The sequence below is a fragment of the Ruditapes philippinarum genome, unplaced genomic scaffold (genome assembly GCF_026571515.1).
Source record: "Ruditapes philippinarum isolate M1 unplaced genomic scaffold, ASM2657151v2 ctg1211_1_1_1_1, whole genome shotgun sequence".
Classification (NCBI taxonomy): Eukaryota; Metazoa; Mollusca; class Bivalvia; order Venerida; family Veneridae; genus Ruditapes; species Ruditapes philippinarum.
The window spans coordinates 185,594-203,937 of NW_026866456.1; the positions used below are offsets into that span (position 1 = coordinate 185,594).

General features: G+C 33.4%; 1 protein-coding gene across 4 annotated transcripts; it reads right to left on the bottom strand.

Moving 5' to 3' along the window:
• Window positions 1-1,200: 1,200 nt before the first annotated feature.
• Window positions 1,201-16,652, bottom strand: LOC132732553 (von Willebrand factor C domain-containing protein 2-like). 4 transcript variants are annotated; one of them, XM_060719034.1, is made up of 3 exons: window positions 16,280-16,648; window positions 15,672-15,787; window positions 1,201-1,219 (listed from the first exon to the last, which is right to left on the bottom strand). In XM_060719034.1, exons 1-3 carry the CDS (start codon window positions 16,533-16,535, stop codon window positions 1,217-1,219), a joined length of 375 nt encoding a protein of 124 aa, XP_060575017.1. In that variant the 5' UTR covers window positions 16,536-16,648; the 3' UTR covers window positions 1,201-1,216. The 4 variants fall into 4 exon arrangements, with proteins under 4 accessions (XP_060575017.1, XP_060575015.1, XP_060575014.1 ...); XM_060719032.1 differs by lacking the exon at window positions 1,201-1,219 and adding an exon at window positions 3,540-3,686 and having other exon boundaries at window positions 16,280-16,650; XM_060719031.1 differs by lacking the exon at window positions 1,201-1,219 and adding an exon at window positions 10,868-10,939 and having other exon boundaries at window positions 16,280-16,652.
• Between the last annotated feature and the right edge of the window lie 1,692 nt (window positions 16,653-18,344).

Here is an 18,344-nt window from a genome sequence, read left to right on the forward strand (position 1 = left end):
ACAGATTTTCTCCTTAGGGATTTGAAAATTTTACAAAATTTGTGGAATGAGGTCGATAATCTTAAGACTTAAATAAAATAAGTAATGTTTTCTTAAGTTTTTTGCTTTTGTTCTGTTTGATTCTTTTCTGATGAAAAAGTGATCTATTAACTACATAATTCACCGTATATTATATCCAGTAACGCAGGTTTGTGAAAATTACGCAGGAATTGGCCAAAAGTAACGTATAATTGTGCAACTTAGTGGCTAAAACGAGCACCGCGATAAGTAACTGGACCATTATTTTTTATTGTACGCCACATTGGAAGAAATGATTAGCGCATATGGTTGCTGAGACATTCGTGAAAATGATGACCTGACTAGCGTATTGGTGATTTTTTGTTTCGTTGAAATCTTTAAATACAAAAACGTACATATTACTTTATGATTTTTTTATATTCGGTGTCCCTGAGGCATTTTCCAATCTACTCGTGTCATATTGCACTCAATCTAGCAGATAAAACGTAATTGAGACCATTTATACGAGGTAACGCCGGATTCGTGAATGCAGCACAGAGGCAACGGCAGTTGTCTCATTAAAAGTAGCTAATTATTTTTTTACCAGCTTCTTTCTTTTGTTATAGTCGCTTGTAGTTGTATACTTCACAACAGCATGTGTCAAGTGCTGTGTTGCAGCTGTAAAAAGTTGCCCCGTACTTCACTTCAGTGTTGTTTTATTTTTCTGGTCCTTCTGGATCATTGATGCCAGCACTGTATTGAAAATTGGGTACCGCTCAAGCCGGTGCAAGGGGGCATTAGGGATTTGCACGTATTCATTATCCCTCATGTACAGACTCAATCAAACCGAGTCTGCAATGTAATTTTGTAATGATTAATGCTTTCGAGGGATCACTTTGTTTCCAGATTTTTAGGTATACAGAATATGAAAACAATAATGTTTTAAATGTGTTAAATGTACATATTTATTTGACGAAACACAAAAGTCACCTTCGAAACGGTAATCAATTTGCCTTTCTCATGTATTGAATGATCTAAAAAAATAAACATATTTCTATAAAAAATATAATTCTGGTTAAAGTACATTGTCGTAGCAGAAGTATGCGCTAATTCATGTCTTTAAATTTTATTAAGAATAAAATATTTGGTTCGTTTACTTACTGTGTGTTAGCGTTGCACAGATTCGGCTTTTCCTTTACGTTATTTGCACATTCTTGCGTTACTGGAAATGCAAGGAGTAAATGTTTATGTAGAAATAAGTGCAAAATCATATGGCCCGTTCCGCTGAAAACAGTATGCATATTGATAAACTGATAAATTTTATACATCAGAGCACTTGTACATCATATGTTTAATCAAAATAATACTTGAACTGGCTGACGACTAACTCTCAGTAAAATTCCAATGTCAAAGAGTAAATACAGCAATATTTATTCATTAGTTGTCAAGTGCTGCAGGTGTTACAATGCTGGTACAAGTGTATGCATTATCTCAAGTGTTTACAATGCCAAAACGCAGACGACACTCCTCTTATGGAAAACATAAAATTGTTGCCAAGGTTATTGAAAAAAGGTTTCCTTTTGAATAAATCAGTTGTTTATTTTACATTCATCAATTGTTCGAAAGTCGGTCTTTTCTAATATAAAAACAAAATATTAAAATAAACAACTTGATAATATGAATTGCGTTTTTCTGGACACTGGAAATGAATCTGTTACAATATATGTTGTTGAAACTAAAAATATACACGATATATGACCTATTTAAATTTCTTTACAGTATTTCTTTTCTTTCTTTTTTTCGGAGAAGCTTCCGCTATATGTTTGACTGTTATGTGACATTTGTTCAATTCGTAGTCTACAAACAAAATGTAAGGTGATTTATTGATGTCTACGACATAGTGAAAGTAACATTTTTGAAAGACAGAGAAATATTTTCCAAAGAAGAAAGGAAACATAATAAGGTTATCATTTTTTATAATAGAACAGTCTGAAGGGATATTAAAATGAGTAGTTTTACGAGACACAGGGAAAACGCTTGTTTTTTTTTGTTTTGTTTTTGTTTTGTTTTTTTGTTGTTTTTTTTCCTTTTTTTTTTTCAAAAAAAAACAAACAAACAATGGATACATTTTTGCTTGTTTGAGCACTACTCCAACCAGAAAAGCCGCGGTAAATTTGTTTATATCCTTGTTGTTATTTTTTGCTAAGCCAATGTACTACAAACAAAATTTATATCAAAATAAAAGTAATTATGTCCTCGTTCGTCGGTTGATCTTGATCTGCACTGATTACATGAGGAGAATTTGTCGAAGGCTTAATATGAACAGGATGAATATAAATCCAGTAATAGAATACATTCAAAGGAAATTTAATCTGGCATGGGATATGATAATTCATATCGTATATTACCCCTAATAAATTCACTCGATCCAATTATCGTATTCATTTGGTTACGTCTGGTACAGCAATGTAATATAAATACGTTGCATCATAAGAATTTATTTCTAACTAATTCGCTAATGCCATTAACATCAAGAATTTCTGTCATCGATTACCACAAGTCATAAAAAGCAGAAAAAGGTGTTCTGATTTTTTCACGCAAAGTACATAATGTTGCTGGAAATTAACTGCATACATTTCCTCGCAACGAGACTCATAATGTTGTTCACAATAAAGACGTATTTTGTGCAAAAACTATATGTCTTTTTATCAGAAAATATTTCATTAACAATCAAAAAGTAGGTGTAAGAACACGCCTTCTTCTATAAGTATTAAAGATATATATATTACCTACTACCAGACATTTAATAATTGAACAGAATTTCTCCTTACGGATTTGAAATTTTACAAAATTTGCATAGTGATTTATGAGGTCGATAATTTTAAGACTTAAATGAAATAAGTAATGTTTTCTTACATTTTTTGCTTTGTTCAGTTTGATTCTTTTCTGATGAAATAGTGATTTATTAACTACATAAATATTAAGAAAAAAGTGCAAAATCTTACGGACTGTAACGCTGAAAATTTAATTTTATACATCAAAGCAATTTTATCTCCTAAGTGTTATGAAAATTGTTCATGTACTTGGCTGTTGACTGGCTCTCAGTACAATACCAGTTCCAAAGAGTAAATACTGCAACATTTATCATTAGTTAAATGTCCGGTGCTGCAGGTATGCGCATACTGATACAAGTGTAGGCTTAATTTTAACAATGTAAGATAAGTGTTTGCAATTTGTTAATATTTGAAATGTACTTGAAACATGAGAATACCAGATGCCAATGAATCAGCTTAAGTTGAATTGATCAAAAAGTAAAGAACTTTTTAATTAAAGTAGTTTTTATTTAAGCAGATCCGTAAGGTTATTTACTGAAGTCTACGACATAGTGACAGCCAAGTGTTTGAAAGGAATTGAAGTAATTCTCAAATGAAAATAGATTACAGTACATATTAATCATGTTATCATTTCTAAATAATGGAATAGTCAGGGGGATAATAAAAATGGAGTACTTTTACGAGACACAAATAAATTTACTGGTTATTTAGTGACAGTGGTAACACAAATGTCGTTGAATTGCTAAGCCCGAAATGTAGCAATCAATTTGTTTACCTTTTCTACATCACCTTATTTTAGCAAGCAACGCCAGCTCAGATGGTCACTATCATTTTAGTCGGACAGCTGACGTCATCCTGAAAATCATAATGATGCAGCTGAGTAATGAAGAAATATTTAAGTTAGGAATAATATTATCTTTCAAATAGTTCTAAAGAAAATCATGTTGTACTCGTATACATAAATCCCATAGTAATGACGTTTATTTAGTCCTTGGACAAAAATAGGATTTTTACCTTTGAATTATATCACTTTCATTGAATATAGATTTTTTGGTGCAGAGGAGACGATTCATGCCAGTTTCCGTCTTTGCAAAATGTAACACCTAAATGGTGGTCTTGGTTGAAGTTTATTAACCATTGTTTAGATCTAGTCAGAACGTTATCAAGTTCGTGATTAAGAGCGTCTCCGATTGTTTTCATATTGTTTGATGACATTGCTACAGAACTATCGTCAGCAAAGTGTCTTAAGAGGGAATCGGCTATATCGTTTCCGTATATCAAAAATAAGAGGCCGAAGGACCGAGCCTTGGGGAACTCCATCGTAAAAAGAAAAAGAAGTCTTGACAAAAACCTTTCGCTTCCTATCTATTACGTCTTGAGATAAACTCAAGACACTAGCTAATTATGAAAAGATATGTACGATAATAACCCAGAAATTATAAAAAGGAGAGTTATGGTCCTTGGGCAAATCCCCTTTCTTTCTGTGTGGAGATTTAAGATATTTTTAATACTTTTTAGTTATACATAAGACAAACAAAACGCTACGGAACACAGATGGCCGGACGTTCAAAATCATAGGTAAATAGGTTTTTTCTTTATCTTTTGCATTTTTTCACATTAAGCGATGACAATTACCACAACAGTTTATGAAGTTTCCTCCGTTAACGAAATTAAGCTCATAAACCATTTGTTGGTCCGGCCGGAAACACGGAAAAGTTTATCCAACTTACTTTCGTTGTGTGGCGGATACAAAAACAATGAGTGAATGGCATGATAAATCAAAGGAAAATACATTAAACACAGTTGACAAACACAATGAAAAACAATTTAGAATCTATCTTTCAACAACAAAAGCTTCCCCGTGATTATTTGAATGCATGTTTAGAAGTATTTTAATATTAATTTATGTCAGTTTCTTAATGCATTTCTCATTGCACGTTATAGACTGATATACGGAGAAAGCATGTTTTATTAACGTGATTCATATCATAGGTACAGGGCAACACGCAGACGACAATTTTCTTGTACAAAATTGTTGCCAAGGTTAGCGACAAAGTTTCTTTTTAAAAAATCAATTGTTGTTGTTGTTGTTGTTGTTGTTGTTGTTGTTGTTGTTGTTGTTGTTGTTGTTGTTGTTGTTGTTGTTGTTGTTTAGGGGGTGGAGTTCATAAGAGAAAAGGGATTAATTAAAATTCACATGATTTTTAGCGCATAATAAGGCACTGATAGTTAAGATATACAAATACGTCAATTTATCCTGTCACTTGTATCAATTTCGACCCGATAACAAGGTGTCGTATATTTTTACTGATCTACGGCACTTGATCACGTGGTATGCATGTTTGCCGGACTACTTTTCAAGAAAAAATATAAAAACTGTCGTTAAATCTTCTGTGTGTAGAATAACGAATTTTGGAAACGTTGATGTTTATTTTATTTCACTCTATAATTTTTCAAGCGAAATAACAATTATTAAAAGTGAAATAAATGTAAAACTTAACTCGTTTGCGACATTAAAATAGCGTACTTGATTTGATTGTTTTGCACGTGCTGTTTGGCGCTACATTGTGACGTCACGTAAACAATACTTTAAGGATTTAGCTCAATACAGGATTGGAGCAGTACCTCTAGACGCTTGCAGAAATCATGATCACAAAATAGACAAATATCGTTTTTTTCGCTGATTTTAACATTTTTCATGCATTATCATACATAAATCAGTGTGAAAAGATGAAGAAGACCTATTAAAGTTCATTCCGTTGCGTAAAAAAACAAGATTTTGGCATTTTACGATTCAAGCGCCTTGTCCGGTATATACCGGAATACGGTATTAAGTGTGGTGCTCCAATCCTTTATTTAGTCTCACTCATACTTTAAACGTCTGTACAGCGTTAACGACTGAATAAAAGATATTGGTGTTCGAATTCATTTTCTTAGTTAGACCATTTTCTTTCATTCTAGATAGTTTTCACAACAAAATTCGACAAAAAATTGTTTTTATTTATCACATTTTTCAAACAAAATGGCGCCCTCAATGTGAAAATACACAGGGAGATAATAAGAACGGCGAGTGCATTGTTGTAGAATAATGCACGCTTCGGGCCTTCTTTGTTTATATAGAAACATTTCCGATAGTGTGATTAAAGGTAGTTTGCCTAATAAAATTCTTTAAAAAAAACGGTGACAGGATAAATAGAATAATAGATTGGTGCCGTGGATGGAGAAAGTTTATCTGGCGAGGCGGAGGAATTTATTGGGTGAGCCGAACCGTGGATGGAGAAAGTTTATCTGGCCGTGGATGGAGAAAGTTTATCTGGCGAGGCGGAGGAATTTATTGGGTGAGCCTTCGGCCTTCGGCTCACCCAATAAATTCCTCCGCCTCGCCAGATAAACTTTCTCCATCCACGGCACCAACCTATTATTCTCTATGTATACGCGGAATAAAAGGCGATCATAAATTTTCGTTTGTATCTGAATTGTGTCTGCTATATTGTTTGGCTTGTCCACGTCTGTAATGTACGAAAGCCTAATAGTGTCAGATAAAATAAAAAAATAAATATGCAAAGGCGTTATAACGTGAATAAAGGCATTATTACGCGAATCAAAAGGCGTAATAACGCGAGTAAAGGCGTTATAACGCGAATCAAAAGCGTGATAACGCGAATAAAGGCGTTATAACGCGAACCAAAAGGCGTAATAACGCGAATAAAGGCGTAGCAACGCGAATAAAGGCGTTATAACGCGAATCAAAAGGCGTAATAACGCGAATAAAGGCGTTATAACGCGAATCAAAAGGCGTAATAACGCGAATAAAGGCGTGATAACGCGAATCAAATGGCGTTATAACGCGAATAAAGGCGTAATAACGCAAATCAAAAGGCGTAGTAACGCGAATGAAGGCGTAGTAACGCGAACCAAAAGGCGTAATAACGCAAATTAAAACGCATTATAATGCCAATTTAATACCATATTTATACTTATCAAATTGCCTAGTAACGCGAGAAAGGAAGACCAATATTGATCTGAATTTATTGCTCAAGATTTAAACTCCTATAGAATAATACAATATACATTTACAATAACTATCATTCCATTTGCACAGTAATAATGCAAACTATTTGTCATAAACTAATGAAGACTCTTTAATATTTGCCAATATAAGATGACTTGGTGACTTATAGGTCATAAAGTATTACCTCCTTCAAATAACAATCCCCCTATGAAGTTTGAATATTGTGGGCCAAATGGAACTTAAGTTATGCTCCGGAAACCAAATTGCTAACGGACGGACGGACGGACGGACGTTCAAACATTTTGGGTTTAGGGGCTATTTTCTTTGTTATTTTCTTTGTTTTCTTAAGGTCTACTAGCCCATAAACCCTTTGATAACGGAATGAACCTATTGTTCTCTTTTGTTCTTTTTACTGTTATATAGCCCCTTAACCCAAAATGTTTGCTCGCACGGACGGACGCCAGGGGGTATAACATAACATGCCCGAAATTCTTTCGAGCATATAATAAAACGCACATCTAGATCAATTCATTTAAATCAACATTGTTCTTCCTTCCATACATTACTAGGCCACTGTTTCGAATTTATATGGTATTAAATTAGCGTTATAACGCCTTTTGTTTTGCATTATTACGCCTTTTGGTTCGCGTTATTACGCCTTTTGATTCGCGTTATAACGCCTTTATTCGCGTTATTACGCCTTTTGATTCGCGTAATTACGCCTATTGTTTTGCGTTATTACGCAAATAAAGGCGTTATTACGCCTTTCAATTCGCGTAATAACGCCTTAATTCGCGTTATTACGCCTTTCAATTCGCGTTATAACGCCTTTATTTGCGTTTTTTACGACTTTGATTCGCGTTATTACGCATTTTGATTCGCGTTATTACGCGAATAAAGGCGTTATTACGCCTTTCTATTCGCGTTATAACGCCTTTATTCGCGTTATTACGCCTTTTAATTCGCGTTAAAACGCCTTTCAATTCGTGTTTTAACGCCTTTATTTGCGTTATCACGCGAAACAAAGGGCGTAATAACGCGAATCAAAAGGCGTAATAACGCGAATAAAGGCAATTCTTTTCTACAATTTATTTGCGTTATTACGCGAAACAAAGGGCGTAATAACGCAAAACAAATAACGCTAATTTTATACCATATAAATTCCAAACAATGGCCTAGTCATGTAAGAAAGGAAGAACAATGTTGATCTAAATGAATTGATCAAGATGTACGTTTTATTTTCAATTCTGTACGGATACGTCCTAAGACCACAGTTTGATTTTTTTTTTAATCTTTTATTAGGAAATGCTTTCGTTGGATTAGAGGTTACTATCACCCAACATTAGATACTTTTCTACAAGGACAAAGAAGACAATGTCTCCTATAATTGTAACTTAACAGAAACACTTTCACCCTTCTAAGCATACCTATCAATAATTAAGATATACTTTCACCCTAATGTGATTTACTTATACCTTACGTTTTTTTCAAAATCTTGTTACCTATAGCCTATTACCTATGGCGTAATTGGGAACGACATTCACATAATTAGAAGATACTACAGGTTATTAAGTAATTATACAGGACATATCCGTAGATAATTGAACATATGACGCACATATAAGATAAGATAAGATATAAGAAAAGAAAAGAAAAGATAAGAAAAGAAATTCATTTACTATAGTGACGTGTTTAAAATCAATGATGTGATACATGTGAATTCAGAGTAACTTTATTTAAGTCCAGTCCAATGGACCTATAAGACACCAAGTCATCTTATATTGGCAAATATTAAAGAGTCTTCATTAGTTTATGACAAATAGTTTGCATTATTACTGTGCAAATGGAATGATAGTTATTGTAAATGTATATTGTATTATTCTATACGAGTTTATATCTTGAGCAATAAATTCAGATCAATATTGGTCTTCCTTTCTCGCGTTACTAGGCAATTTGATTAGTATAAATACGGTATTAAATTGGCATTATAATGCGTTTTAATTTGCGTTATTGCGCCTTTTGGTTCGCGTTACTACGCCTTTATTCGCGTTACTACGCCTTTTGATTTGCGTAACTACGCCTTTATTCGCGTTATAACGCCTTTTGATTCGCGCTATTACGCCTTTATTCGCGTTATTACGCCTTTTGATTTGCGTTATAACGCCTTTATTCGCGTTATTACGCCTTTTGATTCGCGTTATAACGCGAAAAAAGGCTTTACTACGCCTTTTGATTCGCGTTATAACGCCTTTATTCGCGTTATAACGCCTTTTGATTCGCGTTATATAACGCGAATAAAGGCGTTACTATGCCTTTTGATTCGCGTTATAACGCCTTTATTCGCGTTATTACGCCTTTTGATTCACGTTATAACGCCTTTTTTCGCGTTATTACGCCTTTTGATTCGCGTTATAACGCCTTTATTCGCGTTATTACGCCTTTTGATTCGCGTAATAACGCCTTTATTCGCGTTATAACGCCTTTGCATTTTTATTTTTTTTATTTTATTTGACACTATTAGGCTTTCGTAGTAATGCGTAGTTACCAAACAAATTTTAAGATAATTTATTGATGTCTACGACATTATGAAAGTAACATGTTTGAAAGACGGAGTAGCAATTCTCAATAGAGACGGAAGGATATCATTTCTAAGTAATAGAAAGAGCACCGAAACACGAGGCTATCTGATTTGTACGAGGGGGCGTAGCCCCCGAGTATAAATCAGATTGCCGAGTGTTTTGGTGTTCTTTCTCTTTTGTATCATAGTCAAACAAAAAAACACAATATGTAAACCCCAGCAAAAATGAGCCAATCAACGGGCATGATCTGGAGTGCGGGTAACTGATACCTGCACTCCAGTTACCGCACTGTGCATGTATATGTATACGATTTAACTATGACACTTTTTCAACAGAAAGGTCCCCAAACTATGATACAAATAATGAAAGAGTCTGTGGGTATATCAAAATGGAGTAGTTTTACGACAAAAAAGGAATTAAGCTATATTATACCGATCAACCTTCAATCATCTAGTTGGAATACTAGGAAATAACCACAAATACCGCAATACATTTGTTTACACTTATCTTTGTTAAATTGCGGCGTCCGTGGCCATTTATAAGCATTGACGAAATAATAGTACATATGTCCCTGTAAACAAATTCAACAGAAACACCATAAATACTACATTATAGTACTTACACGTAATAAGAATGAAACGTCATGTTGTTGTTGTTGTTGTTGTTGTCGTGATAGTGGTGATGGTAGTGGTGGTGGTGGTGGTAGTGGTAGTGGTAGTGGATAAACTATAACATGCCATATCTATTGCCATTGTCATTTTGGAGAAAAATCTCAAGTGCGCATCATATGTTTGATTTAAAAGTAGCTTCTGTAACGTGAAGTCCGGTAAATGCACTCAGATCAGTACAATCTACGTTCACAAAATGTCCTGAAATAGCCTAATATTTCTAATCTCTTTTCGTTGGTTATCCAACTTCAAATAAAAGAACTGCAGTTTGATCTTCCTTCCGTTATAAAGTGTGTATTTCAACTGATTAAATTATATTGTGAGAGAGTCAAGTGCAAATCTCAACGACCAGTTTCAATAAAAACAGCGTAACTCTAGATAAAGATGATGATATAAATATGTATGTCAAAGTCATTTAAGTATTTGAAATGTATTTGTCACTTCGAATCGTATGAGAAGAGAGATACCATTAAATCATTAAGGGTCACATCCATTTTTACTACAAAAAACAAAACTAAATTGGAGCGTTTTATAAGTATTTCTGTGGGATAATTTATTGATGTCTACGACATAGTGAAAGTAAAATGTTTAAATGACGAAGAAGTCATTCCCAAAGGAGAAAGAAGTACATATTAACATTATCATTTCTGAATAATGTAATAATCTGAGGAGATACCAAAAGTATGTAAATCAACTAGACTTACGTTAATCCGCTTGTGATTAACCGATCGTGCTTACACTAATGTTGTTGAATTACTAAACCAGATATACCGCACGCCAGCATAAATTTCCTTATTTTGACAAAACATTTCTTAGCACCATTGATGTAAAAAAAAGATCATTGTTGCCCTAAAAAAATATTTGACATGTACTTGATAAAATATAAAATAATTATGTTTTAACAAAGCACCATTGATGACGAAGTACTTATAACCCCGTAAATAAATTTACTTCCAATGGGCTCGAAACACAATAAATACTGCAATTATTGTACTTACGTCCCGCAATTTGATTTTTACCCATGTACAATAAGAATGATATTTACCGTTAAACTCGTACTAACGCTCCTGTACATTTCATTCTAAGTCTAGTTATAGATGTATGATGTACCACACGTTTGTCTCATTTCATACATAATTTTACCTTTATAAGAAAAAGAAACACAGTACTTGGGGCCTCCCGACATGAAAGTGACCTAGCATTACAGTGACCACAGTGGCTACTGTCATTTTATACATAATCCGGTCATCATCACTCTAAAGGAATACAAGTTGTCAATTCAGTCATAATTATATGGCGTACGAATGAGTTAAGGGCAAAATGTGACCATTGCCATGTAAACGTTTCAATGTTCGCGCTTCCTCGCTGTCAAGAAACTTGTTGGTTTATTAATGAAATCTGTCTTATATTGCTGCAAAGAAACCGCACACTAATGCAAGAATTTATTCGCAACGGAATCAGACAAATGGTGTTTAACGGGTGGTTCTTAAAATATTTCAGTATTTCATTTGCATACTTTATATACAGAAAGAACAAAAAAACGCGACCGTGTCGTGCGGGCCTCTGGAGATCATTTCCATTGGGCAATAGCTTCGTGTTTTATCTCTGTAAAGAAACAAAACTCCAAACTAATGAAGAGTACATCGCAAAAATGCCGAAGCGTTTTCTTTCAGTTCACCTAATTGTTATAATAGCAATCTACCAGAAACCCTATTATGTCTCTAATTTTCAGACATCAGCAATATGCCATCAGAAAATTATTATTGATGGATAATCGAAAAGGTTACGTCTAACGGGAACGCAAGTATTAATAAGCATGGTATTACCGAAATTAGCTCATAAATAGTGTTTTAAAATATCAAAGTGTGTTGGAAATATCAGTGTACGAAACATTATCTCATTTGATATCAGTCATTTGATACCACGAATTAAAGTTTCAGTTACAAATGAGCAGATAGCAACAGTATTCATTTCCTCGAAACATATCAAGAACTGCACTTGTACTATGTGTGTGTGCAGTACAAGTACTGTACATAACATGTATTGTATTCTGATTACAAGTACTTTATGAATAAGATGAGTTACAAAAAATTAATCCACACTTCTTGGTTTTGCTTACAAAAAATGCTAACTTGTTATATTATGAGGCGCAGTTCTTCTTGCCTGCAAAACCAATTGGTTTTATGGTGTAACATATCACTTGCAATTCAAAAAATAATGTGCCTGTCATACTTTACAAATAGAGGATATTGAATGAGTGTAAGTTCAATACTGAATTTATTGCACGAGTTGAATAAAATTATATTATGCGAGCCTCTATTTATCACATAAATAAAATAAAGACCGTTTAAAGTGAAATAAGAGTCATATTTCTTTGACGCGCCTATAGTATAACGCGAACATTTAGCGCGTCTTTATAACGCTAATGACGTCACGTCAAAATATATGCACGGCCGTGCAATACCATATTTACGGAGTCGCAAAATCGGCACGGGTGTGTGATAAATGTGTTTTATTGCATGTTTTATTAATCGCTTCATTGTCATTAATTCTAGATGATGATGGCATGAACGAATTGGAAAGATTAGTTCTTGTTATGCAACGCATCTAAAACATATTTCTCTACCGAATAATGTACCCGTGGCGTCATTAAAAGAATGAATAAATTATATCTAGTTGAATCTAGTAGGTTCTTGTAAGTAATTTATGGAATCTGTTTTAAAACAAATATCTTTTTTCACGCGATCCTAAATATGTACGCAGTAAAAAAAGAAATGTGTAACTTTTTATTGAAAACCCGCTGGAAAATTTCTAACATTTTCAAATTGTGTTTTATGCGTCTCTACTGTTCCATAATATTGTACTCATAACACCATATGTCAAGTGTTGTGGAGACTGCTTGTCGGTGCTGGGGGATAGAGATAATTCCATTTTTCTCCAGAATAGACTCAATCAAACCAAGTCGCAATTTTTACTTTTAAACTTGGTTTTTTATAGCTCTCGAAAAGAATCGCCGCTTTTCCAGATTTTTCTTTTACGATATAGAGTCACAGTACCTGTGCTCGACCAGCCCAGTGCTCGACCAATACTTCTATTTGTGTACGATTTATGCATTAAAGTGGAAAAACTCTAGGAGTTTGTGTGTGCTATTTGTACCTGACCTGTAACCTCTACACCATGTACAAGTACTCCAAGCTTGATAGAAGATTGGCCATTTTGCAGGCAATATTTAACAGTACAAAAATACAATTCTATAATACAAGTAGCAGTAAAAACTATTTAAAACACTGAAATAATGATAATAAAGGGCAAATGTGGACAATACTTTGTTAAATTGCCTTTACTCTAATGATTCCAATTGATTTCCATAGGAAAGGTGCTCAAAAATTATCAAAACCCTGCTTTCCATAAAAGGCAGGGGCTATGAACATGTAAACAAATATGGCAGCAATACTGAAACAATTTGGGAACACACCACTAAAAGGGAAGACAATTTGTATATTACACCAATTATCACACTAAACTATGTTTGCAGAGTGATTTTAGTAAAAAAAAATATGAGAATATGTAATCTCAAACACCCCAGTATATGTAAATTCCAAAACTCTTATAATTTAATAAACTCTTATTATTTGTCAATGTATAGCATTTCCTTCGTATCATATTTGCTCTCATATTTACATCTATAGACACTAAAACATAAATGTTTCAAAATATTTTTGAAATAGAATTGTTGAACATAAAAAGTCATATCTGTTTTTAAAAAATAAAAATTCTGATAGAGATAAAACCACCTGGTCGAGCACTGGTTTGGTTGCCTGAAAAATATAGTGGTTTTATACCCTATATACAACTCCGTGGTAAATTGTATCCTGATCTGTGTATTTAAAAAGCTTTAGCTTATTGTGAGTTAGAAAGGGCCAGCTTTGTAACAAAAATAAGTTTCCCAGCAAACTTTTTGTTCTGAAAGAGTTTTTATGTGATTTTGTGCAAAACTGGTTGAGCACTGGTACGGTGACTCTACTTGTTTTCCATTAAAAAAAAATTCCTGGTCCAAACAATGCATTTTTTTCTAGATATTCAACCACTTTCTCAATAAATACCTTAAATGAACTTGTCCATCTTTCAATTTAGACAACACTTTTCATCATTTTAGGGAAAATTGCAAAAAGCGAACAGAATTGAATAGCAAATCCATATTACATGTTTGGTTCCATGGCAAAGAATAATTTCTTTCTGGTCATGATCAGGTAACTTTTTCTAGATGTTTAAACAATTTCCATATATATATTGTTTCGAAGAAAAAGTCAAGCCATTACTCCTATAATCACTAGGAGAAACAGAAGCGAACAAAGCGATCGTTAAATGCTATGCAAAAGCCATAATAAGTCTTATCATATTATTTGATTAGGTTATTGCATATTTTACATAATTTCTCATCAGCTTCATTGAATACTTAACGTTCAGGTTTCATTTAGCTAATTCGGATGGCAGGTGTTTTTTATTATCTCTTACCAACAGCTTTTATTAGACCAGGCCACTTGAAGTTTCTCTGATTCCATTGTTCCAACAGTATACAATACATGTTAGAACGTTAAATTCAAATACAATGTAAAACCTTCCTTTATAACTTTGGTTTGTAAGCTCATTGATTGAAAACCCATCACAGGAATCTTTGTAACGAATTTATTATGCTGCAAACTTTCTTTTTGGAGAAAAAAGTGAGATTTCTTCGTAAATTGACAACATATAGCCTTGTATGAAAAGCTACGTTACAAACGTGCAGTATTATATTTTTTTGCATTAAGATAAAGTAATGATGCGGCTTCCATTAAACACTATAGAATAAACAAAATTGTTAACGTCCGATCGATTGCTTGTTTCAGACATAGATGGGGTCATGATATTATGCTGCAGGACCATCATCAGCAGGGAGTGGGGGTTTAAGAGATAAGACTTAAGTGAAAGTAATTCTATGCTAAGATTTCGTACAGAAAATCTATACATATGTATGAGGAAATGAGAAAGGTGAGCACATTTGTAATTCCACATACAGTTTTTTTGTCTGTGCTTTGATAATATTATATACAAACAAAAGAAATGACATTTATTGTGAATCAAAATTATTTAATGCAACTTTCATTATAAACACCATGATTCCATGGAAAAGATGAAAAGCAAAGCTAAAACAACAGTAAATCTATTTTCTAAATCATTAGCCGTGAGAGGGGGCAGCTGGAGTTGGTTCACGCCCAACAGTAGTTGGAGCAGCAGTTGGTTTCACTGCACATACTGCAAGTAAATCATTTTTATTGTTCTTTCTTACCTAAAATCATTTTTAAAGCCAAGTACTATATATATGTGAGTTTTGTTGCTTCTATCTGACTGATAGTCATTCTTGTAAAATAACTTATTGTTATTTATTGCATCAGGGAAGACCCGTTGCTTATGTTGAGAGAACTTGTGGGTCAACCCTTTTGCCAAATATGCCATGTCATTGTATTGTACGAAACTGTCTTTATGTATGTATATGTCTTATTTTTGGCAATAAAATATGTTTAAATCAAAATCAATCACATACTGCAAGTGTTGATCCAAAATCAAACGAAGGTGGACACATGCAGCTTGTATATGGATTTGGATTATATACTTCTCCCTTCTTTATAATGGTTCCGTCCGAGTGTTTACAGTTCTCGCCTGAAATATAAAATCTAAAAATGACAACATCAATAAATGTTATTTTCAAATTGTATATGTAATAAGTTAAATAGTTTGTTTGTCGTGTAATGGATAAACAGTACACCCTTTTAAGTTTGGATAATTTACCCTCGGCACCCTACTGGTTGCTACACCACTCATTAGCAATTTACTTGATTTTGGCCTACGTCATTATGTGTGTACCACATGTTGCTAGTTCATTGAGTTCAAGGATTCAAACATTCGGAATATTTGCCTTTACCTATATTTACCAAAGACTTTAAAATATGACGAAATGGGCAAAAAAAGATACAAAAAGTGAAGTTATAAGATTAATTTATTGCTCAGGCGACTTCAAATACTTGAATTGTTCTTTAAATATTCTCACGTAGACATACTTTATTAAACCTGTAGTTATTTCTATACATTTCTACTTCTACCGATAGAAATATTGGTAATAATTGCAAAGAATATGAAAACAAATTCTCTTACCGTTAGGACACTGAGGGCAGCATTTTTTAGGATCATGTACGGCGTCAACACATGGTGTGAAGAAGCAATCGACAATAGCACACATATGATGACCATCAGCACTGCAAAAACAATGTTCACAAGGAGTCGGCCGAAATCTCTCTCCTATTTGGTAAGTCTTCCCATCACGAACACATACGTGCTTTAATGTAGGCGGGGTAGATTTAGCGAGACAGGATGTTGTAAATGCAAATAACAAACAAATAAAAGAAAACATGTCTGTCTTCTCAACTTTAGAACGAAATACAGTTATCGTATATTGGTTGATAAAGTACTACAGTCTGTCTTTTCTCAGTTTACTACAAGTATGTACGTCAAACAATAACAACAACACTGAAATACAATAATGACGTCATAGACGTCAACGTATCACAAAGCGCCATTTACGTACAAAGTAGCGCGGGAAAGTATAATGTAAATCTACGACAACAGTACAGAACAACACGACTTTCTTAATAAGAATCTTAATATGGTAACAGCCTGGCCTCTCAATTTGTGTTTAATGCGTACACTGATAAGATATGTACTTGTTGTTAAAATAATATTTATAGGGCCATCACATATTTTATGAAGCCTAGCTGGTATTAAATCGAGACAGTATATTTTCGTATCAAACATTTTGATTAAAAATTCTCACTTAAGAGTTTAAATTAGGAATACACCATTATTGATGACGAAGAGTACGCTTCGAAACGACTTTCACCGTCGTATTTTCGTTGTTTCGATTTATGTGTGTGTTGCGAGTTTTCACCATCGAATTTTCGACTTTTCATCATCGTGGTTTCGACTTTTCACCATCGTAATTTCGTATTTATAATATATGTACAGCAAACTTCCTTTTTGAAAGTGAGATTTCTTCGTAAATTGACAACAGCCGTGTATATTGTAATGTCACTTTTCGTTAAATAATCGTGACGTTTATATACTGCACGATTGTAACGCCGCGTTTCATTGGATAATCGTGACGTTTATATTATTATTAGTTATAAAGATTTTTACAGGTTATATGGTCATATATAAACGGTTGTTTGCAATATAACCCTCGCCGCTATCTTAAATGGACTTTTCTATCTTTCAAACTGGAACACATTTCACCATTTTTATTGAAAATTGCAAAGTGTGAACAGACTGAATAGCAAAGTGGGCAGATGATAATCAGACTGCATGCATGGCCACCAAAAGGTTTAGGGTTTGGAGGGTAATTACAAATCACATATAGAATACTGTATTTTCTTCTAGTGTGTCCCTACTCTTGAAAATATTTCGTATCGTATATATTTCCTCTAATACACTTACTCGATCCAACCAACTAATTCATTCTGCTATAGCAATGTAGTATTAAATACGCTGCGCCACATCAATTTATCTCTATCTAATTCGCTAATGCCATCAACATCAAGAATAATTGACAACAATTACAAAAAAAAAACAGAAAAGAGTCTGATTTTTTTTTCATAAAGTTGCTTATAATAAACAGCATACCTGTTGCGTATTCCCGCGAAGTGACTCCGTATGTTCTTCACTACAAAATAAATAAATACAAACATATATTTTGTGCAAAAATTATACGTTTTTGTTTTTGTCTTGTTTTTCTGTCATTTACAGTCAAAGAGAAATTTCATATTTTAATTATACGGGTCGCAAGTGAGGTTAGTTAAAAGCTGATCAAAGATGTCTAACCATATAATACATAAACTTACAAAGAATCATATAAAATAGGTACTTTCCATTGGTTGAGTTTTTGATACGAGACATTGACTTGATAAAATAAACAGTTTGAACTATATTGAAAACATCGTATCTTTATTAATTCCCCTTATTTTTTATTGTTATTTAAATCATCATTTAAGAAACATTTATTACCAATCATAAGGCAAAATAGCCTGGAAAATATTATATATATTATAATAGCCAAAGCTATTATTTTGCATAGCTTAAACGTTACCTAAATATCTATAGACAGACGCTCGGACACGGTGAAGCATTTTAAAATGATAGTTTTTCATTCATTGCGTCTTTCGATGTG

What these genes read in the sequence shown, in the direction of transcription:
- LOC132732553 (XM_060719031.1), bottom strand. Translation starts at nt 16,535, where the DNA reads ATGTTTTCTTTTATTTGTTTGTTATTTGCATTTACAACATCCTGTCTC. An exon ending in CTGCCCTCAGTGTCCTAACG is followed by an intron (nt 15,788 to 16,279) that starts GTAAGAGAATTT and finishes TTTATATTTCAG; the next exon opens with GCGAGAACTGTAAACACTCG. An exon ending in ATTTTGGATCAACACTTGCA is followed by an intron (nt 10,940 to 15,671) that starts GTATGTGATTGA and finishes ATATTTTTTTAG; the next exon opens with GGCAACAATGATCTTTTTTT.